Source organism: Urocampus carinirostris, chromosome 3 (assembly GCF_059441175.1).
Source record: "Urocampus carinirostris isolate Australia breed hairy pipefish chromosome 3, RoL_Ucar_1.0, whole genome shotgun sequence".
NCBI classification, from domain to species: domain Eukaryota; kingdom Metazoa; phylum Chordata; class Actinopteri; order Syngnathiformes; family Syngnathidae; genus Urocampus; species Urocampus carinirostris.
Window position 1 is genome coordinate 60,290,176 of NC_142351.1, and position 26,338 is coordinate 60,316,513.

The window sequence follows — 26,338 nt, forward strand, 5'->3', positions numbered from 1 at the left end:
CTATTGATGGTCACACTTCTAGAATTTTCTCACAATTGTACCAATGGTTCTTTGGTCTTACCTGTCGCGAGGTGTCGGACGGACCGAAATGCGAAAGAAAAGGAATGTGATCCAACCCTATTGGGGGCGACGTTTAATTAAACAAAAAAGATTCCCAGTAAGAAGGGGGGGTTGGACCGGCATAGTGGAGGAGATCTTGAGAGGGAGGCCTGCGGAAGAAGAAAAATCTTGAAGTGAAAATTTGGTAATACCTTTAACGATGATGGCTTGGGTGGACAATAGTGGGGACAAGAAGGGAACTGGAGGAGGAGACGGTGTCGCGGAACTTGGAGTGGCAAAACCGGAACGTGGAAGCCGAAGGACTTTTTAAATCTAGTCTTAAAACACACTTCTGTTATATAGCTTATGAATAACCTATATTTTATGTTGACAGTATCTGTGTATCATTTGCCCTCATGTAGGTTTTACATCAGGGGATGGTGTCATAATAATCTGTGTTTTTCACTAATCTGTGGTCTGTGCAGCCCTTTGAGACTCTTTGTGATTAAGGGCTATACAAAAAACATGACTTGACTTGACTTGACTTGTTATTTTGTTGGTTGATAGACTCCAGGGATCAAAACGGTTCAGTACAGAAAGGAGGGAGCCCAGGGCTTTTATGGCAGAGGTGGCTGATTGTTTAACTGCTAGGGAGAAGAAAAGTAAAAGAAATTGTGAAATAAGGTAAACCTGCCATCTTTTGGGGAAAAGCGGGACTGCAGGCGCCCACCATGACGTTACCTATATTGAAGAGTTAGTGAATTGATTAGAGTGTTCAACTGGTCTGTGAAGCCTGTATTCGTAATACATAATAGAGGATCAATTACTTATTTCCCTTAATGAAATTAGAATGCATTAATTGAAATATACTCTTTTAAGTATTTTCTTGATTATTTTTTTATATTTTGTCCGTTCATGTTAGAATACATTTATATTTAAAAGTATGATATAATCTGTCTTTATTAATGGCCAAACAAAACAAAATCAGCAAGCGATCAAATACTTTTTACTCTCAGTGTAAACATAATGAGAACAATTTCAACCTTTTTTGAGCCATGGTCCTTTTGCAAATTTTGAGGCACACCATCCATTGAAAATGTTTTAAAAAAATTAAATCTCCGTGACAGTTTTGTATTGCTGCTTTTAAACTTTTAATTATCATGTTGAGAAAATGTCAGTAAAGGGTTTTATTATCATTCATGGTCACTGTGGCACACAGAACATTTTGGTTGGGTGAGCGGCTAGGGTGGGCGGATTTATGCACACACAACACGCTCCCCTCTGTCTCACCCGCACCTAATGCGCTGAAGGGAATTACATCCCTAAACTTTCCGTTTGCGGTTTTGGTGACATATTTACAAGAGAAAGCTGCTTGCACCTTGTTTTGAAAACGATGTTCACAAAAAAAAATTAACGTCAAAATGAGCCGCAAGCATCTTAAATAACTGCGAGAGGGAGACAAATTTAAAATGGTGTATTTGTTGATATGAGACAGGCTCTGGCTTAATTGTTATTTCATAAATTTGATCAAATCATCAAACATTACACTGTGAAGTAGAATGTGCTGAAGAATTAGCTTTTGTCTGGAGAGTGGGCGTAGCAGTTTTGTTGAATATGGTATGGCTCTCTCTCCCTCAAAAAAATAAAAAAATCAAATATTTGCTTGTATGGCTCTTTATGTCAAAAAGAGTCCCGATCCCTGCACTACAATATTATTTGTACTATATTTTCCTTATGTCGTTAAGAGAATTTTGCTGCACATCACTTGGGACACATACTGTTACAATATTTGTGATTCTATAGTGCAAATACAAGACAAAAAAGCAATAAAATATGTTCCACAGCACCGGAACTTAAATTAAACTGTCGCTCTAAATTGATGTTTTCGTTCACGTGCTGGACATTGACTTGACTTTGCATAAAGTCGTGCAACCAACCCATTTACGGCATCGCGGTACTGTGCTAGCCATTCAGCCGCCCAATGATTTTTTTTTTTTTTTCTGGACGACGGCTCTTCCCTGGAAAATCTCCAACAGTTGTCACACTCAGTTGTGGGCTTTCCTCGGAATGTGTGTGTCTATGCAGTCATAGTGAATCAATGGTAGGACGCCTCCCCCTTCTTGGTTGCCAGGGCGATACCGTCTCCAACGAGCTGAGGCGGTCTGAATCTCAGCATCTGTTATCAAGGTTGCCCTGCAGGTCATTGGGTCAGCAGGTCGGCGTCCCAGAAGTGCGTCATGTCATTGTTGTAGAAATTGGAGGTCCGATAATCGAGAGAAAGTCTTCTCATAAGTGGATAAAAGAAATAGACAGGAGCCAGTCTCGTTACGGAGGGAGATTGTCACTTTATTGATGCGTCAATAAAGATCTCACAGAGCTAGGAACATGACAATGTATTTAAAGCTGGTAGTGACGATTAGGCTTCGATTGAGTACACCCCAAAAGGCGGTCCTGTATCACGTATGAGTACGTGACCAGTCCCGTGTACGCCGTATGAGTACGTGACCGTTCCTTGCACGCCGTCTGGCAACGGTATCTTCAAGGTAAACTCTAATCGTCTGGTAACGGTATTCAACCGAGGTCACCCCGACCTTTTCCCACAAGCAAGTAATGTATTGTAAGTTAATGTAGACATGTATGCAAATCTATTTCTATATATGCAAGTGCAAATGCTTTTGAGGATTTGCCACAACATAATCCCCCCTTTTTTTTTTTTTTTCCTTTGAATGGAAATTAAAATTGAAAAGGAATACAGAGTAGTGACAAATTATTACCAATCATAGATATCAATACAGGACAGAGTTTACGCGAATCGAAAATAAAATAAAATTCTGGCGGTCAGCCTGCTGTGATTACTCTAACTTTCATTGTTCATGTTTCATTAAATAAAAAAGAAAAAACCCCTAACACTCCAAACATCTGACCCATGCACTAACCCCCCCCTTCATTTATCTTTATCCGTACATACTGTATTATACACGTGGACCGTCGACGGTTGATCGGTACGTGATAAAGGTAAATGAATGATTAAACTGATCATCGATAACCAATTTCGTTAACAGTCGATACATTTCAAGATGAGCGCAAGACTGGATAGTGATACAGCATGCACATCGGCCTTTGGCCCGACCCCTTTGAAAAATTTGAAGACCATGCATTGTCGTATTCGTCAACGGGTGTCGTGAAGTCAGATGTTGGAGTGAGTGTTATCCCAGCAGGCATCACGCTCAGTTTCCATGCAGCCAAAAACCCGGAAGCGACGATGACCATCCCAGGCAGCAGCTTGTTCCCCGGCAGTGTGACATACCAACAAAAGAATCACAATTAGAAACCAATATATTTGTTGCTGTTATTCCTAGTGCTATACAGTGTGTTGCGTGTTTAACAATAGTGCTAATTGATATCGTATTCCGTCCAGATCATCATATGTGTCTCTTTCCGCAGATGCTCCATTATCTAATGTAATGTAGACTGACTATTAACGTTGCCAAATAAAATTCAAGGTTCTGAATTCAGTTGAGTCATCTGTTCTCCCTCACTAAGGAATAGGCTTGGATATTTAATCACTAACTGTGCTCATTTAGCTTCTTACCACCCTAGTATTAGCCACTACTGTCATTTGTTCTCCAAAAGTCTCAAGAATTACTCTTTTAAGAATAGGTATGGCGCAGAAACACAACAAACACATAATTATTACGACAGTTAGCACGAAAATTTCCCCCTTCGCTAACATACTACCCCAGTACCCGAATGTATACGAGAACCAATCAAAAGAGATACTGTACTTCTCAGTATTTACTGTCACTTCATTGCTCAACTCACGAATCTTCGTCAGTGCTCTTGTGAGGCTTCCTGCTTCGGATGTATTTAAAGGTATATACGTACAGCCTTCCTCCTTTATCATATGACACACCTATACTGGCTAAAAGAAAATCGAAGGCCTGATGATCCTGCCAGGCCATCCTAGACGTCTCATGTAATTGCTCTCCTACTGCACTAAAGGCCTCGTTAATGTAATTAATAAACGTTGTTGGTTGTAATAAATGTAGTTAATCCATTTTGCGTTCTTATTCTGAGTTATCCAGATAAACACCGATCCTAATCCAGACTTAATTTCATTGCTAGCTATAAATTACTCTGGAATTACTCTCGGTTGTCCGATGTTATTTAGCCATACCCGTCCACATACATATGTTTTCTTTACTCCGGCCAATTGTCAACAAAAATATTTCATTAAATTACTTTTTACCCTTTTCATTTTCTTCCTTTTCTCACTTGTATGTCCCTCTCTTCTCTTTTCCTCAACGCCTACTTTCTTCTCCCCTTTTTACTTCTTCCTTTGCTAACTCTTATCTTTCTGTATTTGTAACTTCCTTACTTGCTTTGCCAACTATCCATTTTCTACATAACTTTACCTTCTCCTACGCCCTCTAACACATGCTTTTTAGCCCACTAGTTTAATGGGAAATTGACATATAACCATCTCACTTAATCTTTCAATTCATGTATTTATTTTTCCCAAACCAATTAAATCTACTATCCTAGCTCCACCTACTTCATTTGAAAACGACGTGCATTGATCTACAACGATTCATCTTACTCATTTGTATTCCATTCAATGAATATTTCCTCCATATTCAATGAAAAAAAAGTATTTACTCACGCTTTTCCACTATTCCCGTACAACAATGCTTTACATTCTCAAATTACTCCATTTAATTCACTCAATTGGATTTTTCCTCATCTTCACATTCCTTTATTTTCCAATCTTTAACTGAAAACGAAACATTTTTATTCATTTTCTGTCACTATTCCATCTTTCTATGGTGTGGTTCTGGCATTACCTCTATGAATCTGAAATAACTCAACATAATTTTTCCAAACTTACCACTCCTAAATTTATCGTTTTCCAATTGAAAAAACAGAAAAAATTTGGACCGTAAAAAATATTTACTGGAACCCCTCAGGCCCCTATGCGTTATGTAGTACACCCTTAGCGTCAAACGCTGATTTCCCAAAAAACGAACATTTTCGATTCCTGACGCGATGTGCTCTCGGTTCCACCCAAAAACAATATTTTTAAACGGTCTTACTGTTGATAACAAAACGTTTCTGTCGTTGCATTGTGCACTTAAATTCGCTTCCTTTTTCTTCTTTGTTAAAAACGCACGTGCTCTCGTCCGCGGCATTTTTCCTTCGTATTTTTCTACTTTTTTCTTTTCAGTTACGTGGGCCGCTTAAACGCTAGTACAAACAAACATATAAGACGAGAAAAAAGAGAATATAGGACAGGATACAAACATTTACACATTGAACAAACATAAAACATATGACAAGACAAATGGCCCACAAAAATTTAAGTTGTTTAGTCAAATTAAGTCAGTGCACATTGAGACCATGCGCCTACACAACTACCGAGTTAGGGTTACGGTTTTCCTCTTCTACACAATTTCCCGAATTTTACGTACTGGCCGTGCACTCATTTTTGGCTGTCGGCGTTGTAACCTCACTCTTTAGTGCTGTCGCCGTGGGTGTAGGTTTCTCTGGACTTTGGTGTGTCGGAACCTTTCTTGCCTGTATCGTCACATTAAGGTTTAGCCTATCATTATTATTTAGTATTATTATTTAGTATATTATTAACTTTAGTCTGTACTGTCGTTAACATATTTGGTTTCTGGTAGTCCGTCGGCACTCCGACTGGTTGCACGTTTCTCTGACTCATCCCATGATACCCGGAATTTCAGTAATTCAAACTTGTCTTCTATCGCAAATTGCACTATTTATACACGTCCTTCTACTCAATCAAGGAAGCAAGGCTTAGGGCGCTCTGAGAAGAGGGATGACTGAGAATGGGCGCCAAGAGTGGACTGAGAGTGTGATCGTGGCTACTTTGTTGTGCGGTGCAGAGACGATTCAGTTTTATTAAGACGACAGCAGTGTATGTGTGTGTGTGTGTCGTCGTATCGATACTAATAACTACAAGGAGTGGAATGGAACTATGACGACTATAACATGAAACCAAACGAGACGTCACGCTCTATAGAGAATTTACCAACCTATTTCATCATCGCCTACAATCAGCTTAAAATTTTTCCAACATTCTGCTTCTTAAAAGAACCTAAAAAAAAATCAGTCATTAAAAGCGCAATTAACCACCAGTCTATCGTCCCAAAAACAATTGTTTTAAGTCAATGGTGGGCAAACTTTTGTCGTCACGGCCTAGGGACACATCCAGTTTTTCTCATTTACAATTATGATGTTGTATTTCATTATATTTAATTCCTGTTTATTTACTTTGTGTAAGCTTTGCACATCAAACTGAAATATTAGCCCTTTGTTCCTTGTTATTTTTTCCATTGTTCCTTACAAAACCGCTCCCCAGTTCCCAAACGTACGACGGTGATCGCTTGGATACACCATTTTTCAGATCTTTCCCCAAACACTATTTATGTCTGGACTTGGGCTTGGCTATTCTAACACATTTATATTGTTAGTTTTAAAACATATTATTTTAGATTTCGTTTATGTACGAACCTCTACTGAACATCAGTATACCTTCAGGGCAATTGCAGTTGACTCAACAAGGTTCGTTTGCTTTCGGAACGGACTAATCCCGTTTCAATCCAATTGATTCAAATCGATAATGTGTTTCGATTTACAATAGTTTCATCATTTCATATTTACTGCTAGAACCAATTAAACGTATAAGTAGAGGTACAACTGTGTACAACTTTCTTTTGCACTATATTGACTATTTTTCACCAAATGCATATTTACACAAACCTCAACCGTATGTAACATTTTAAATGCACATTCTTGTGTACATATTGTATTAATTATAACTATAACCTTATCTTTTCCGTTCCTTTACCTAACTCAAAAAAAAAAAAATGCTCTTTTCCATAGACAATGTTTCATTTTAACTTATTCAACCATAAGTCAGCTATTGTTTCACATTCATTTATCATTTGTCGAACGTAACACTCATTCTAAAAAACTCAGTGTGGAATCAATTGTCCTAAAAAACCTGCCAACTCGAACTCAATGTCAAAAATTTCTAATTGTCTTTTCATCCCTCTGTAATCATAATCTCTTATTGTTGATTCGATATAAAGCAATACCTACTTGTCACCTATGAATTATCTTGTTGAATCGTATCTATTTTACATTACTATCTTAATCTTTTATTCCGCGCAACAATCTTCGTTTTTTACCCAATTGTCTTAGTTCCCTTTGTTTTTCTTTTCCTTTTCTTTCAGAAGAAATATTTCATTCAGTGACTGGAATAACTTAAGTTACGTTATTAATGATTTCTAGTTTCCAATTTTCTTCCCTGTGATACTATGTCGTCATCTTCAAACTTCTTTCAATTTTTGATAATTCGAAATCATTCACACCACTAGTAATCTATCTACAACCTTTTTATGTATTACGCCTCTTTTGAATATGTCCATTTATAACCAACGAAAAGATGGACACTAAAATTATGGACGGTTTCCAGTCTTCTTCTTTGTTTTACTTGCCTCTGCTCTAGCAAAACTACACGTCTTAAAAGTTCTTACCCTTTTTACATTCGCATATTCAACGAGAGATGATTAGTTTTGTTACTTAAACATTCTTTCTTTTTAAACTATTCTGTATAATTACCTAGTATACACTCAGTGTTCACAGTTCACCCTGTTCCTGTGTCCCAGACGCATCATCTATGTTGGGGACGCAACCTTTTCCTGTAAATTTTCATTATCATTTAATTCCTCTTTAACAAAGATTCTTGGTTTTGCTGTATGAGATTTTATTTTTCTGCACGCCGATCTTAGCTAACGAGATCTCGTCGCTCCGAGATTACGTCATTGTTGTTGGTAATTGGTTAAGTCCGTCTTTTTCATTGGACAAAACGGCTTTTTCCTCAATTTATTGAAGAGAGCCCTCTCATAAATGCTTTTCTTGCACTTAACTTGGTATTTAGTTCTGTAGTTACTTATTTTTAATTGATGTAGTGTACTATGTCTTTGTTTTAAAGTACTATATTGAATCGTTAGTTTTGTGATACTGTTTAGTATACCTCTAGGGGCATTTCTCTATTACCGTATTACTGTCGTAGTATTTCTACGGTACTTTCCTTCAGCGATTTTAATTTTTACCGTGTAACGTTTTGAGTGTTGAGTGACTTAAAATTCGACTGACTCCTGCCGTCACTTATGAGTGCTAAGGGTCATTTTGTCTGTCATTTTGTCCCAAAATGAAAATGTTAAAAATCCCTACAACTGAAGATATTTACGTATTTACTTTTAGCACGGGCGCTGTGCAATGGAGCAAAATGCGCATGTCCTGTTTATAGTCCTTAACACTTACCTAATCAAAACTTTTGAGTTTCTTTGCTACAGCTTCTGGATAAAACTTTCGTTGTCGGTTAAGGTTTTTTCCTGCGAGTTTTTATTAGAAATGTCTTGATAGTGAACCTAAATCGTTTAATTAGCTTTTTTATAAAGTATTTTTAGCAATTTATATCCAAAACAGGGATTGCTGGTGTGACTACGCGATTGCAAACTGGAGTTACTGGAGTTTTCCATAACATAACATGAGCATCACCTAGAGGCAGTGAAAAATAGTGCTTATGTGGGTGCTGTGACCCCCCTTTATTATCCTGTTAAGCACTTTTATTTTGGTTGCACTCCACAGTGCAAAGACTTCTTGCGGTCAATTTATACACACTGTCCCTTTAAAAAATTTCGAGTGCATGTCTCTTATGAAACCATATTCTAAAAATTATATTTTACACATTTTCGTCACATCTCACATTTTTCTTTTTTCCTGCGAGTTTTTTCCTGTAATGTTTTTGATTTTGGTACTTTAGAGCTTATCTACCTCAGGGCCAGTGAGCCCTTCATGAGGTAAAGTGTACTTGTACTTTCCAAATCACCAACCGTTTTGGCATGTTATACAGTAGTGTCACACTTAACCGGGCCGCTGTCTCTAGGATGCGTCATGGTCTGCAGCGTCGCTTTTTGGATCTCCGGTTGCACTTTCGGAACCGCAATTTCCATTCGCCGCTGCGATTTCTCGAGCTCTGCTCCTAGTAACAACCATATCAGACAATTTATTATCACACACAGCTTTGTTATCCACATCTTGTTTTCCTAATTTGAACGTTACTGTCCTGTTGATCTTGCTTGGTCTCGTTGACGGTGGCAGCAGGGGTCAGCAATAAATGATTGGTGAAAAATTAATGCCATTAATTGCAAAAAATTAATGGAATGGTTGCTTAAATTCATAAATCCATTTATTGCAAAATTTAAATAATTAGCAACTATTGCGAGTTTGCGACCCATTAATTGCGAAATTATCCGGGTTTTTTGTTAGTCGATTGCGTCAACAAACGTGTAAATTTTTTCGCCGCGCGAGCATTTCGTATGCGGTCAAGGGCACATACACGCACAATCGGGACAGTGCATGTATACGCGTAAGCTACCGTGTTTCCCCCATTATAAGGCCCAGCTTTTTATGAGAAATGAAATTCAACCTTGTCAACAAATTGCCTAGAAGCCCAACTTTTTTTGTTTTCTAACAACCGCTTCTGGGACAGCGAATTTGTTTCCCACATCGTTTCATCTAATGAAAATCTCTAACATTTTCACTCTCTCCGATGCTTCTATGTTGTACACATTTTTGTTCATAAATGAATGTGTAATAAATAGCAAAACCTCTTATTACTAAGGTGTCTTACTGCGCATGATAATGTTGGCGTGAATGTTCTATCATTCACTGTTCATCTACCTCAGTTAGTGTTCCGTCAATTCGCATATTAATTTAGGAGGAATCGACAAATTATAATTATAAAACAAGCCCCAACATGACGGTAGCTGATGTGATCACCAATAACTCAGAAGATATTTCTTGTACTAAAAGTAAAGATTAAAGGACCAGTTTGTTCGACCATATTGACACGGCTAGTATACCATTAAATTACCAATTAATGGCTAGAAATCCAATAAATACCCATCAATTGGCCTTGCCGCAAAAAAAATTAATTTTAATTTTTTCGCACTTAAATATTATTTTTTTTTCCAAAAATCAATTAATGATGACCCCTGGGTGGCAGCGTGAGCCCTCGACCTGGACTGCGGCCAGCGTTGCCCTCACGACGGTGTACGGTCCCTCACGCCTCGGTTGGTTCCTCTTTCGTCGACCTTGATGTACACGAGATCCCCTGGGACGTCTTTTCAAATGGTTGTTCGACCTTGGACTCCTGTCTCTTAACCAGCTGGTAGATGACAGCCGTCAATTGTCACATTCAGTCTCTCAGTTCAGTTTGTAGTGTTTTGTAGTTGCTCAAGTGGCCCAGATGCGGTGCTGGTCTGCCTGTTACACGGATATGATTTGACCAAAGTGAAATTATCTGAAAATTAGGTGGGGGTCTGGGGGGTGCGGGCCCCCAACTGGGTCCAGGGCAGTGCCCCGGTGGGGGGACTAGTGGGGCGAAGTCCCCCCCGAAGCTCATGGGTTTTCCGTGTTTTTAAAGTACTTTCAATGCATTCAGATGACAAAGAAATAGACAAAACAACAGCATCAATTTTCAATGTATCTTCCCATATAAAATTACAGTTTAAGTCAAAATCAGCCACATTAAAAAACATTGGACTACCTTTGCTTTTAAAAACTATCACTGAGAATACCATCATATCTAACTCATGTGATTACTAAGTTAACACATAAATCATGTTGAAGAGTTCAAATTTCATGAACAAATAATTGTATCATGACCAAATGAAAAGTAACTCATTAGAACATACCTCTAATGTCTTTGTTATGGCAGAAGAGTTTATCTATAAATGAAAGTACTGTAGTGGGTTGTACCTAATTCACCCACGGAACCATTGTTTAATGTGTTGTTTTTGTAAGATGCCCTTCACGACCTTTAGAACAAACAAATTTATCTGATATAAAGTCAAAGGTATTTCCCTGTTACCTATTCTCCCTGCCTCTGGAGACACAATCACCGATTTCCTGGAATGCAGATTCAAAATACAATTTTAGCAGTATTTCTGTGTTAAAATAAAATAATTCACAATCCAAACGTATCAATATTCCTCAGATTTGTAAACACTACGTCAATCAACAAGATTCTAGCGTGATTCAAAGCAGACTTGTGTTGTTATCACCGCCCTGTCGACGGCCTTGGCCGTCTGGCTCAGTCCCTTGTGACGTTCACTCGCAGTCTGCCGCCGGAATGTTTTCGTGAGCTTATCAGTACCAAACTGACCTTGGTGCTCAGCTGTCTACCTTTTTCCCCTCGTAACTGGCTGCAATCAGCACTGTTTGAGGACAGCCTGGACGTGCTCCAGTGTCCCCACGACCCTTCTGTAGACAAGCGGCCAGACAATGGATTAGTGAACTTCTTTGTTTGTTCTTTGCTCGTTTTTCTGTCTATCTTCGGCCCTTTTCAACGATCGTCTGACTTCTGAATCCTGTTAAATCGGTCATGTTTACAAACTCGGATGTTTAGTCTAGGTTAAATGACTGAATGAATGAATGAAGACATCACCTTAGCAATTAAATTCTTAAATTTTTCATGGTCTTCCTCAAGATTGAGTAATCTGCTCTTCATTGTATTTTGAAAAAGCTTGCCAAATTGTCCTCAATTTACCCAAACTATACTTATTACGTTTATCGGAACAAGATCTCACAAATCAAAAGGCCGCACGCAAACGGAGCACTTGACTTGACGAATTAAGTAATCCCTCCATTTTTTTATTTTTATGACACCACTTAACATAACGTTACATAAAGTAAAGGGAAAACAATACACACGGTCGAGCTCAACTTACACACGGAGAAAGACAGAGTGGTGGGGGTAAGGGGGGGTAAAAAACAAAAAACAAAAAAGACAAAAAGAACCAACGGTTTGCGCTAATAACCCACAAAAACCAAGAAGCAGTCACTCCATCATTCATCCATGCCTCCATAACTCCACACCCAACGCCAAACAAAACAAAAACAAAAAAGACAAAAACACAAAGGTTCTCCTCCGCACAGCGTCGTCCTCGCCCTTAAACAGTTAACTATAAATCACCCGCGTACAAAATAAGATATTTTATTTCCTTTTTTACAAAAATACAGAATATAATTTGCATAAACAGTCAAATAAATATTACATTTCAAAAGGGTCTTTAACAAACGTTTAGGACACTTTTACTTGTATTTATTTTTATTATATAATTACCTCTTTTTAATATTAAATATAAAAGCAGTAACGTTCGCTCATTGGTAACATTTTTTTAATGACTGTTATTATTTAAATAAAGAGAAATCACATTTAAGCAAGCGATGTTATCTGCCATTGAAATAAAAATCACTCAGCGAAGCCCACGACCCTGAGATTAAGAATCTCATGCTCCACCGACTGAGCTAGCCGGGCGGGGGAGAACACACATCCACAGACAGAAACACACACGCACAGTTCTCGCTAGCTGGCACACACCAACATTCCCGAATGAGACATCTCCCACACCAAAACATGTCATCAATTCCCACACATTCTTTGTATCGCCTGTTCTATGCGAAAGTATTTTAATAATAAAACATCGATTACTGCTCATTTTTTAGCGTCGGTCTAACAAAATCAGATTTTAGAAAATGGCGGTCTTCCACGCACCATACTTCTTATTAAGTCAAGGTTACATGTCCGACTCCCAAATCATAAATCCACTAGGGAAACAAATAAATATTTCCCGTATTAACAATATATAAATCGTCTATTTTGAACTGCCACTAGCAAATGACGACGTCTTATCACAGCTTTACACAGATCTCAAGACAATCATAAATATACAAATACCGACGCCGCTGCACCATTTTATCCAGGTTTTCAAGCAGCCCATGTCCCAAAACAGACAGGATTCTTTGAGCTCAGAACTCCCGTCGGACATAAAAATCTCAACTCAGTCTATATATCTCATCCGTCCGAACTTGGGCCTGACTACAGACGGAAAATCCCACGTGCACGAATTTTCATAATTTAGCTCCGACGCCACAGGCTCCTGTCCACCCACGAATCTCCACAAGCAAACCGAAGTAAGGAGAGAAAAAAAATCTTCCTTACCTCAACTGCTCACTCGAGACCGTTCCACTGAGAAGTCTTTTCCCTTTTCTTTTTTACTTAATTAGTGCCAATCCACGTTGCGGCGCCAAATGTTGTAGAAATTGGAGGTCCGATAATCGAGAGAAAGTCTTCTCATAAGTGGATAAAAGAAATAGACAGGAGCCAGTCTCGTTACGGAGGGAGATTGTCACTTTATTGATGCGTCAATAAAGATCTCACAGAGCTAGGAACATGACAATGTATTTAAAGCTGGTAGTGACGATTAGGCTTCGATTGAGTACACCCCAAAAGGCGGTCCTGTATCACGTATGAGTACGTGACCAGTCCCGTGTACGCCGTATGAGTACGTGACCGTTCCTTGCACGCCGTCTGGCAACGGTATCTTCAAGGTAAACTCTAATCGTCTGGTAACGGTATTCAACCGAGGTCACCCCGACCTTTTCCCACAAGCAAGTAATGTATTGTAAGTTAATGTAGACATGTATGCAAATCTATTTCTATATATGCAAGTGCAAATGCTTTTGAGGATTTGCCACAACATCATCTGCTGTAGGGACCCTTTCACCTCGACACGTCTTCTTGTTTTTTTGTCTTCATCCTTGTCCCACTTTTTTCCTTTTTTTCAGTATCAGTGCAAGTGACATTTATTAATAGAGAATTTATGTGCATGACCAGCCCAAAACCTGAACCACGGCCGCGGCGTCCCCTGAGATTGTCCGTCAACGCATGTAAGCATCAGAGCGCCAAATACTCTGTCTTTCGGGCCTGTCGGAACTGGAGGAGACCACTCTGTGTGATTTATAGCATTAAGAAGATGAGCGCTCGTGCACATTTGCGCCGCTATTCATGTGCAATCATATAAAGCCGTGAAAAAAATAGTGAGATTGTTCCTTTTTGAGATTGCCATTCGTCAACGTCCTCCACTTTAACTGTGGTTTTCATGCATTGCACAAATCGCCTTTCCCCATTCTAATCGATGGAAATCATATACCAGAGGAATTGATTAAGTATCACTTTGCTTGTTGAAATACACTAAAATAAATAAATATAGGTTACATTCACTATTCACTTAGAACAGGAGCGTAATGTAAATTTCTTGCTCAAAATGTCACTATCATGGGTTTCCCAATGCATTTGATGAACAAGTGTCAGGAAAATAAACCTTTGTAATTGTGATACTAGTTATTCCAGATTGTCTGGTTCGGCTCATTTGTCATCTTTTGGAGGCCTACAAAAATTCAGCCGGACCCGACCTAGGCCCGCGGGTTCTAAATCATGTTCCACCCCGAGCCCAACTAATGAATTGGATTTGTAGAACTGAGCTCAAAGCAAAACAAAAAATATGTATTTATTTGTGAGGATGTGGGAGGAAGAGAGGTTATTGAGAGGTTATGACGACAAATTTAAGTCTTCTTTTTGTAACAAAAGTTAGACACAATCGCATAAGCATTTTCATATTTTATATTTCTGTGTCCTATGAGGTCACATTAACCGACATTTTTCATCATTGACAGACTTGTATTAAGAGTTTACAGGAACTTTTCAAGGACGCCCGCCTTTCTTTGACAGACCTTAAAGTACAGCAGCAGTAGCTGCAGGCCAAAGACTAGGAACCTTCCCGTGGTGTCCTGCGAAGGGCTCTCTCCCGGGGGAGCCCTACGAATCCAGCTCAATCCACTCAGACTCGCTCTTTCTTTCTTTCTTGGTCCTCTCTCTTTCTTTGTCTCTCCTTTTCTCTCTTCCCCCCTTGCACTCTTGTCTCTCATTTTCTCTATCCCTCTCTTTTCTACTCTCTCCCCACCTCTCTCACTCTCTTTTCCCCCTTTTTGCATTTTACTCTGTCTGTCTTTGTCTCTTTCTATCTGTCCCTCTCTTTCTCTCTCTTCTGCTCTCCTCTCTCTGTTCTTCTTAGGGCGGGCGACATCGAGAGCGGCCCTGGCCCCCAGTCCAGGTGCCAGTGGTGCTTTTGAGCCATTTGTTGCGACCACACCCCAATCACCTGTACTACCTGCCCACAGGGCTTCCATAGATCATGCACCGGCCTGTCCGAACGTACCAAGGACTTAAGAGGCTTCGTATGCTTGGTTTGCTTGGGTCACACCCCGTCAGGCCTGGCGGCACAGGACGGTCGCAGCCCCCTCTCCTTCGGAGAACTACGGAGCCTCCCACGAGCGAGTCTAGCGCTACTAAGGATTACCTTAGGCGCCTTGAGTGACTCAACAACAACAACAACAGCAGCAGTAGCTCCTTATGAGTGTAGTGCAGCAGTTGAAGAGAGAGAGCGAAAAGAGAGCCAGAGAGACAAAGAAGATATTAAAAAAGGCAGCAAGAGAGAAACCCAGCTCGGTCCAGACCTAGTGATCGGTATTTTAGGCCCAATTTGACCCAGATTTGGGTTGGACTCGTTCTTCGATGAACTACCTCCATTTACCCTCAATTTTACTCCTTACTTTAACAAAGTGCATCTAGGATGACGGTAAAATGTCCAAATCCTACGCAAAGCATAGAGTAAGGTAGAGGAGTGAGTGACACAAGCCTCTTCTCACCACGTCAAATTGGGAGCGCCCTAGCATCTCCCTAGCCTCGCCCCTCTCAGCATTACTGACCGGCTAGAAAGCTAACCTTGGAGGAAGCGAACAAAGCATTTGGCTTTACGTTGTGTTGTGTTATGCAACGTAAATCTGTGAAAAGGGCATAGTAAAAGAGGTTGAGGTAAAATAAGAAAAAATAAACACGCTTGAAACACAGTACTTATCTTGTGGCATATTTATTTATTTTGCAAGTTAAATTATATTGTTTATTCTTATAACCAGTTGCAAAGTTACACTTTTTGGGGTGAGTGAAATAAAGAAATTGTGACTCAGAACAAAGAACGTATGAATATGCTCTAAACGTTGTGATTTTAGACCACTCTCTGGGAAGGCAAGCGAGATTGTATATCGTTTGACTTTCTGTATATGAATTTGTATGGCAGTCTGTAGGCCTTGATTGCAATGATTTCAAATGCAAGCCGTGTTGTTTTCAAATGTGGTCTTCGATTGGATACTGGGTCCACATTTATGCAAGACTACTTGAGTCTAAACTAGCTCAGTTGCACATGTCCGAAGTATATCAAAAGTCCACTTAGCGGGGGAGTAATCAGCCGGGAGTCGTCAGTGTACCAGTGGCAGCTTTATGTTTAATTAGATTGAATCCCATTTGAAATATGAATCATTAGGGTGACAGTGATAATGATGTGTTTTCATTTAGGCACACATGTGGTTCAATCACCACACACGGGCACAATGTGACTTTATGACTGGCTTTTAGACTGTAGCCTTGGGGCCGTTTATGGACCACTGATTGATATAGTGGCGCTCAGCATATATTAAAAATAATATTTTCTGCTAAAAATGTGTTAAAGGTGGCACAGCAGCTGAAGGGTCAGCGTGTCTGCGGCACAGTTCTGAGGTCATGATTTCAAATCCAGTTACTAGCCTTCCTGTGCTGTGAGTTTGCATGTTCTCCCCGTGCTTGCGTGAGTTTCCTCTGGGCACTCCGGTTTTCTCCCAGATTCCAAGAACATGCGTGGCAGGTTGATTGGGGATTCCAAATTGTAACCCTGTATAAGTGAGCTTGTGATTGGTCGTCTGTCTCTGTGTGTCCTGCGACTGGCTGGCAACCGGTTAAGGGTGTCCCCTGCCCACTGCCCGAAGATAGTTGGTATGGGCTCCAGCACCCCACGGCCCTACTGAGGAAAAGTAGCAGAATATGGATGGAATACATATGGTTTCCATTGACTAAAAACACATGTAAAGTACTAGCTAATTTACAAACAAACAAAGGAATATCATTTAGCTTGTCTTGCACGGGTTTTGAAAATATTGATAGGTGCTTGAAAACATGCCTGTTACAAATGGAAAGATACAACCAATTGACACTTGCTCCAGCTAACAAAGAAGTGCTGCAGATAACGGGTGGATGTGTTAATCATACTATAGAGGTCATTTTAAAAAAGAGTCTGAATGAACTATTTTTTGTTAATTAAAACAACAAACCTCGTAGAGGGCCATTTGGACTTCTGTTTACAGATCGCCAATCAATTAATAGCGGCCGAGAGCATACACTAAAAAAATAAATTGCTCCTAAAAATGTGTTTCACATTCCGTGAACTTTCTTTTGGAACCCAAGGTGGCAAATTAACAAGATACTAATTGAAAAGTAAATATATTTGGAAATAGTCTTAATCAGGGATGCTAAATACATCGATACAACTCAATGGCTTTAAACAGGGATGTGATTTTTCCGACTATAGTCGGAATCCCGACTTTTTCGCTTTCACTTTTTCCATAATTTACCTATTTTAAGTTTAAGATAGTATGTATACTTCACTTATTGATTCTTTTTTTATTATTATAACTTTTTATTTCTCACACAAATTTTGACAGAGGTTTGATTCCACCATCATACATCAACCCAAACACAAAACATATACACTTGACACACCCATAAATAACAGAAGGAACAACAGAAAGAAAAAAGAAAAAATGTTAATACAATACAATCAATAAAATAAAAATGAGGGGGAGGTGTTTAGACATAAAGTAAAATTTGTGTGATAGGCTTCCATCTTTTCTCGAATTGATCGAGTTTCAGTTGAAGTCTTGCCGTGATTTTTTCCATAATGTACATTTCCTCTAATTTGTCTCTCCATTGTTTTATGTCAGGAGGTTGTGGTTTCAGCCAGGACACTGTGATCATTTTCTTTGCTACCAGAAGCATAAACTTTAGTATATAATCATGTTGTCCAGTCAATAATTCTGGCAAAATTCCTAATACATAGGTCACTGGGTCCAACCGCAATTTCCAGCCAATAATTAATTTTATTTCTGTCTGGATACTTCCCCAAAAATGTAATATTACAGGGCAATTCCAGAAAATATGCGTAAAGTCTCCAACCTCCCCACAGTTACACCAACATAAGTTTACATCTTATTGATTCTTAAAGCGTACTTTTATTTTCAAATCACTTGAGTTGGGGCAACATTTCCTCATACAATTTCGGCGTGACACGGAATTCAATATACTGAAATTTGATTGGGCTCGAATGTGTCCATCTCTCTCTAATCCAATGAGATTTCAGTTCTTTGTCCTTATTGCTGCTAGCCAATGTTGGCCTTCGAATATATTACGTCTCGCTAAACATACTAGCTTGTTAGCATTATTAGCCGCTAAGACCTCGTCGAGAATGGAAGGAAGAAGTCTGCCATCAAACAATTCAGAAGAAAAGACCTTATCATGGACCCTGTTGATGGTAGGCTCTGCTTCAAGATCAGGACTTCCAGCAAAAGGTATAGGGAAGCTGCAGATGAGAGAAGTGGAAAGGGAGGCCAAGAGGCAGAAACTTGAAATCAGAGCAAAACAGGAGGCTTCCAAGGCAGAGGCAAACAGGAAGATGCAGGCAGCCCAGAAATTTGCACGGAAGGCACATGTCAGGGCAATACGGGCAAAATGGTCATGTCTGAAGTGAATTTAAAACTGAAGACTTTTTCAGCAGAAATAAATTTCTCTGTTTTCATCCTTGTGAAGTGAACCAAACATTACAATTTGAAGAATATTTCATTTTGTATGTGTATCAACTGAACTGCATTTGAACTGACCTTGCAGTATTTACAAAAAAATCAGGTATGTGGGCAAATTATTTTTCTTATTTAAATCTTCTAAAGATGTTACGTAAATGATTAATTTAAGCATGGTTTTGGACAAGTAAATTGCCTAAAACCCAGGAGCTTCGGGGGGGCTTCGACGCCCTGCGCGCGCCCACCGGGCTCCACCCTGGACCCCCCGGGGGGCCTGCGGGCCCCCAAGCCCCCGGCTAGGTTTCAGACTTTTTCTCCTCACCTCAATCACAACCCCGTTTAAAGAAACATTATCCAGAAATAATAATAATAATAATAATTTCCTTTGTATTGTCATTCTTTGTAACAATGTACACAGAACGAAATGTCGATACACCTGACCCGTTGTAGCGAGCCGATGCAGCCGCAGCCAACAGAGGGCGATTGAACACATGCAAACAATTGGCAAATGTTGCTTACATTTTGAAACGTAAAACATAGAAACAGACTAAAAAAATCCACCTTTGCCTCTTCAAAGGAAGTGGGCGGGGGCATATGAATTACTTGTCGAAATTCCATAGCGAGTTTTGTGAGTCCAAGTTCCCTTATGTTGGGAATTAATAGCAAAATGTACCGTTTACCAAATTGTTTAAATTAGTTATCTGACTCCATTAACCAAACACAACCTACATTCACTCAACAATTTATGCACACTCGTTTCTTGAGGGAAAAATGAACAGGAAAGTCGACATTTTCACACGGGGGCAGATTTAATTTCCTTAACAAAAGAACTAAGTGAACTCCATCGAAGATGGCCGAAGAAGCGACGTTGGAGTCTGTGGGAAGCCTTCTTCTGAAGTCCTTTAGCTTTTTTTTCTTGGCCCACGTTTCCCCGCATAATAGTGTGCCGGCTCCTCCCATGGGCGTGTAAAATCCTCTACTTACATTAAACTACTATTACTGCCCAAGCCCCAAAAAGCATTTACATAAAAATCAATAGTATCATTTTCATTTCAAATTACATGACCAAATAAAAAAGTAATAACCCTAACCCTTTTTTTCCATATTTGAAAATAATTACATGTTTTGCATTGGACATGGTCATTTTGTAGATATCAAAAACTGGCATTACCATTTTAATTGCAAATTACATAAGAAAGATCCCTTGAGGAAATAAAACAGACTCTATTTTTTCTTATTTAAAATAAATGACATTTATTTCTTTTCAATGTGGTCATTTTATAAGTGGCTCTCATAATGAAAAAGCATGAGCGCAATAACAAACAAAGTCAAATATCAATGTATATTTTAATTTATTCCATGTATCATTTTCCCTTTTTGGACCCGTAATATGTGTAAGAGAGAGTACAGTAGAGTGTGTACGAGAGTATAGTCGAGTGTGAATGAGAGCACAGTTGTATGTGGGATAGAGTATAGAAGTACTGTATGTGTGAGAGTATAGTAGTGTCTATGAAAGTATAGTAGTACGTATGAGAGTACAATAATGTTTGTTCATGGGTATGACGGTCTGTAAAAAGTTATAATTGTACAGTGACAGTATTACGGAATATGTGAGAGCAAGTATCACATTGCAATGCTTTTATCAAGGAATTGTTTGAATGAATTACTGACTCAAAAAATAAATAAGTTTCAACTTTGGTGCCAGACTATTTAAAGTGAATAATCACCAAAAATACTCTTTAAATGCTTTTTGTCTAATCGTCCGTGTCTCCATAGCAGTGTTTTTTTGTCTTATTCGACGGTGTGTTTTCACGCACCTGAGCAGCACTTCGCCGACTACTGGAAAAAATTAAAGAATTGTTTCTAACATTTTGAAGACAATTTGTTGAATACAAAAAGACATCCAAGCACACACAGATCTGGATTCAAAAAGTACTTTAGATTAGATATATTTAAATAGATTCGATTTAGATTAGATAAGATAGATTTTGGGGCGGCAGTAGCTCAAGAGGCAGAGCGCTCGTCTTGGGATCAAGGGATCCCAGTTCCAATCCCAGCTCGTCCGTGTTACATTTCGAAGTGTCCTTGGGTAAGACACTGAACCCGTAATACCCCCAATAAGCAGATTAGCGTCTTACATGGCTGCAATACAAGGCCGCTATTGGGAAATGTGGAGCACATTGTAAAGCGCTTTGGGAAGTCATTGACTTGAAAAGCGCTATATAAATGCAGATCATTTCATTTTATAATCAATCAAGGAAGCAAGGTTTTGGGTGCTCTGAGGAGAGTGATGAGCAACAAGAGTATGAGTATGGATGTTGAGAGGGGACAGTATGAGAGTGTGATTGTGCCGACTGTGTTGTATGGTGCAGAGACTGGGAGCCTGGACGCAGATTTAAGAAGGAAATTAAATGTTTTTGGAGATGAAGTGTTTGAGGAGTATGTTAGGAGTGACAAGATCGGATAGATTGAGAAATGACGTTGTGAGAGACAGAACTGGAGTAGTCATGGAAGTGAGCAAGCCTGTGGATAAGAGAGTACTCGGTTGGTTTGGACACATGGAGAGGATGGATGAGGAGCGAATGTTGAAGAGGATATACAGAGCAGAAGTCAATGGAAGGAGACCAAGAGGAGGGCCGCAATTGACGTGGATGGATGGTGTTATGAGTGCACTGCTGGAAAGAAGTCTAAATCTAGTGGAAGCTAGAGCTCTTGTTGGTGATAAGAATGAGTGGAGAGGTGTTGTAAAAGGATAGTGGGATGTTTGGACGCATTCTAAGGGATGGGCAGGGCACCTGTATGATGCGGTAGGGGTAAACCAATGAAAGCTGTAGGGCCCTGCTGTTGAACAAAAGAGTGTGTTGTGTCACCCTGACCTGAGTGACATGGCCGCTTTCTTGTGTCCCGTTTCATCTGGAGGGACGAGAGCACCAACTTAGGTGCCGAGGTGCCTAACTTGTTTGGGTGTTTGGGCATTCAAAAATTTTTGTGTGTGCTTTTTTTGCTATTTTTTCCCCTTTTATTTTTCTTCGTTATTGTATGTGTTTGTCTTGCTGTCAGGCACCCCTCTTGAGGGATATGACCAAGTAGATAGATAGATAGATAGATAGATAGATAGATAGATAGATAGATAGATAGATAGATAGATAGATAGATAGATTTGATACTAGCCTCCCTGCATATGACTATCGATTGATTGTATTGATGGCTAAACAGTTAGGCCTCAACGGAATCCAAAAATGTTTCCCTGACATGTTTACGTCAACTCCAGTGAGCGATGTCGGCTGTGCATTTTGAAGTCCCATTGGTTTGACACGGCGGACCCGCCGACGCCGGGATTACGATGCCTCGCGAAGCATTTAGATCACAGACAAAAACATCGGGTTTTACGCTCGCAACAAAAAAGCACTGCATGCTGAACCGGGAAAAAAGAGTCGACTCTGCCTCGGCTATGCAAGAGAATAAATATTAAAAGCGGCAAATACATTCGAATTGACACGCGTTTGCTCCGAGAGCGTTCGGCTGCTGATCCCAGGCGCTGCTTATAGAAGAACATGTGATGTTTTATTCATCACGTACGCAGCCACGGACTACAAAACGCTGTAAAGGAATGCTGCGACTATAATTGCGGAGCCTGGGGGATTTGGTCGCCATGGCAACATTAAAAGTACTACCAGCAGAAGCAATCTCATTAAGGCAGAAATACTTGGACCTTCTGCGTGTCGCCCAACAGCTCAGGCCTCGTTGGCTGAGCGATCGAGTGATAGAGGGCGAACGGAAAACCCACGATACCTTATAGAGAGGGATGTCGCCCGTCCAGCCTGCTGGCCGGATCAGGCGCGCCAATGGTTTGAATCCGACCCGTAAGACAACGTCGAGAAAAGCGTGTGGAAAACAAGCTGCAATTTAAAATATGTTACCTGAATGTCGCCAATAACAAGCACCTCTTACAAAAACAACTCCTGCTAGATTTGTTTCTGTCACTTTTTTTTCTCTCTCTCTCTTTCTCTCTCTTTCTCTCTCTTTCTCTCTCTCTTTTTCTCTCTTTCTCTTTCTCGCTAGAAAGATCTAGCATTGTCTCCCACTTTTTTTCTTTTCCCATTTCTTTTACTCTCTCTTTCACTTTTATTCCCTGTCTCCCTCTCTATTTCGCTCCCTCTCTCTATCCCTCTCTCTCACTCTCTTTTTTTCTTTTCATCCAAATCTTTTATCTCTTTCTCTCTCTCTCTCCTTTTCTTATTCACACCCTGTCCTTTTCTTTCCATTTTCAATTTCTTTATCATTTATTTATTTTTCTTCCTTTAATCTTTCATTTTCTCCTTTTCCCTGTACCTCTTTCTCTCTCTCTTTCTTTCTGTCTCTTACTATTGTTCTTTCTATTTTTCTTTTTGTCTATAATTCTCTCTATAATTTACTAGTCAGGACCCTGTGAGACTGTTTATCTACCATGTGGCCCATGAGCTCAAATGAGCTAGACACTCCTGTTTTTTTCTGCTCCTCTCTATCTGTCTGTCTATCTATTCTTTCATTCTACCCCAACCCTAGCTCAAATAATTTTGAAATACCTCTTCTAGACCAGGAGCAAACCTCACGCCTAGAGACCTCTACCTAAGACCGCTCACCTCGTTCCCATGGCAATTGCTTAACCCTGCGTGTAGCTTGTGCCCACTTGTGAGCTGTTCCTTCTTTCTTTTTTTATTGCTAGTTAGCACGCAAAAATGGAAAGTGACGCCTGGGAGGGCAAACGATCTGCAACACGTTGGCTGCTGATTGCTCACAGTTGGTGAGGAGAACGCGGCGCACAGTTTGATACCCAAGCAAAAGGCAGAGGTTCTTTTGCAAATTTCCAAAAGAGCCTTTTGTTTTGGCCTGATGAGCGCATTGCGGGTCTTTTTTGAGCAACATCCACTGCCGCCTAGTCCGTCATGGTGTCGCAGGTGGACCAAAATGCGGTGTAGCCGGAGGCAGCTGTGTTCAAAAATCATGCAGATATGCTTCGAAATAGTCCACGTGCCGTGGATCTCGAGGAATTGATTTTCAAAGTAGACGGTTTGATTTTATATCCTCTAGAGCTGCGACATCAGCAAATGACAACAAGAACCAAAACAATGGTGTGGCCTTTTGAAAAACAGATTCAGATTGTAGTAAACAGCAAATGCTTAACGCTCATTGCCGCTTGTAGTAATTGGAATTTTGCTTACCGTGTCGTTTGGGGACTTCTGAATGTTTTGTGCAGGGAGCTAGCTTTGATCATTAAGCTTTGTGTGGTAAGTTTAGCTGCCGTCTTCTGCATTCCTTTTTTGGCTTTGCTTTAAGTATGTGATTGTGACTTTTCTTTTTGTGTTTTTCCCATTGTGACTTTTAATGAATATAATATTGTCTGGTAGCTCGCTGTTAGCGTGCTGGGTCTTGAAGGCTTCCAGTTTTGTTTGGTCTAGGGTAGTCCCATCAACAGTCAGCTAGCTGGCTTGCCTACCGTGCTTATTGTTTTTTCTCCCGGTGGGTTCATGTTTGTTGCCGTAATCGTTTTTTGTCATTGGTTTGCGGTTATCCTGGCTGCTTACTACATGTTTTTGGTCAGCCAGCTTCCCATTTTTCCGCGGATCGGTCCTGGTTAACTATCCGTGCAGCCGGCTAGCCTGCCGTGTCCTGGCTGGTTTCGCCAGTTCGCCCCATTTTGGCTGCTCGCCATTTGTTGTACCATTGCTGCACCCACCTCCGACACAACGCTGAGGCATTATCCAAAACTTGTCTTAAAACACTCAAAATCTTTTCGACGAGTTAACATCTTAACCAATAGGGTGACGGGCCTGCTGGTGTGTTTCACATGACGTCAGACTCTGAAGGTTTTGAGTTCTTCAAGCCAAGTTTTAGATAATACCTCGGCGTTGTGTTGGAGGTGGGTGCACCTGTCCCTCATCCTAGACCTTCATATATGACTGTTTGGACTCCATTCTTTGTCGGGTCCTAGCCATTCAACACCACTTATGTTGTTCGCATGTCAGGTTTGGTTTTTGTATATGGTTTGCACATTTTTGAGATTTAAAGGAATATTCAATTTCTAAAACATACAGAATGTGAACAAATAGAACATGTTTTTTCACACTCAAAACCTTTTCAACATCTCAACCAATGGTGTGACTGGCCAGCTAGGGTACTGGTGTGCTTCACATGATGTCAGTGTTTAGGACATCAAATGTGCAAATTTTAACATTGTTTTTCTTTCTCCGGTTTGAGGTCAAGCCACCAAGAAGACATACGTGAACTACAACAACCTCAGGATTTGACGTGCCGGAGGACGACCGCCGCTCGTCCGTCATCCGTGAAGCCGGCGAGGAGAGCGGCGAACGGGCGAATCGGTGCATCCGACGGCATCCGAGCAGGACGGCGGACCGGATCTCACCTCCGTCCGGACTCGGTTGAGATGCACGGTGCTGCTGATGTTTGGACTCGGCTGCACATCCGGGTGTGCTCAAAGGGGTTGCCGACAAACGCGCGGACGGTGGATCTGCTTGCCGGATACTTTCTTTTTCCAATGTCATTAAAGCCATATTCTCTTGGGGTTGCCATTCTCTTATTTCTCCTCTGTATCGTTTCCGAGTGATTTTCTTCTGTGCCTCTATTTGCTCCGAGTACATCGAATGACCTTGAACAGCGAGCTCTGCCACATACAGTATTTTGTTTTACACGAGAAAAAAAAAATCAAACCCATATGACGGTTATATTTGAGTGCTGGGCATTGTACGTATATTTTTTTTGTAAATATTTGAGAGTATTTTCATGTTTGGAGTACTAAAATAGATAAGCAGTCTGTGTTCAATGGCATTTGGATGGTAAGCAGAAGCACCACAAAGTGTTGACTTTGCATGTGCCGATGTATGTCTGTTCTATTTGATGTGAGCAAAAAATAAATATGTGAAAAAAAACGAGAAAAAATTTAAAAGATACCAATTATGAGCTTGGGCACTCTTCCTGCGCTTTGTTTTCACTGGATTTCATTCTGACGACAGAATATGGCTTTAAAGTGTTGCTGCATTGGAGCCCTCTTGTATGTGAAGGCATGTTTGTTTTTTGTAGCTTTTTCGTTGTGGTACCTAGCAAGCGTGCGACCAGCACTCACAGCCACCGTGCAACCTTGTTGTGATGTCTGTCAATTGATCAAAATGTAATAAAGCAGTTTGTTATCTTTGATACTATTCACGTGCCGTAGCGTCAATGCTTATTCATTGCGCTTCACGATGTTACCTAAATTGAGGGCAGAAAAGTGGCAACCATGGCGAAAACTTTGAGGAAAAAGCCTCAAAATACTGTTTAAATCACGATTAGGGGCATAAGTTAAGGGTTTAGAATTACAGTTAGAGTATTGAACTTGTGCCTTCAAAATAATGTTTCAAAAATTATGGTCTGGGTATTAAATTACTGTTTTAGACCAAGGATGGGGTTTTACACGTAGGCTTTGAACCAACGAGTGTTTAAAAATGTAGTAAGTTTTCAAACGAGGCTTTGAGTGTGTTGGGACTATTAAAGTAGAGCTAAGGTTTCAGATGAGCGTTTAAGCCTAAAGATAGTGGTCTAAAATTGGGTTTTGAAGCTGGGTTTGAGCTTCAAATTAGGGTTTGAAACGGATGTTGGGTTTTACAAT

At 40.1% G+C, this 26,338-nt stretch overlaps 1 protein-coding gene across 1 annotated transcript in view; it reads left to right on the plus strand.

The window, feature by feature from the left end:
* The window catches only part of grm7 (glutamate metabotropic receptor 7), a 291,722-nt gene extending 265,828 nt beyond the window's left edge, over positions 1 to 25,894 (plus strand). The window contains exon 10 of the mRNA XM_088332773.1: positions 24,934 to 25,894. Coding sequence (XP_088188899.1) covers positions 24,934 to 24,983 — 50 coding nt within the window. The 3' untranslated portion in view covers positions 24,984 to 25,894. The remainder of the gene's footprint in view (positions 1 to 24,933) is intronic.
* Positions 25,895 to 26,338: the final 444 nt, after the last annotated feature.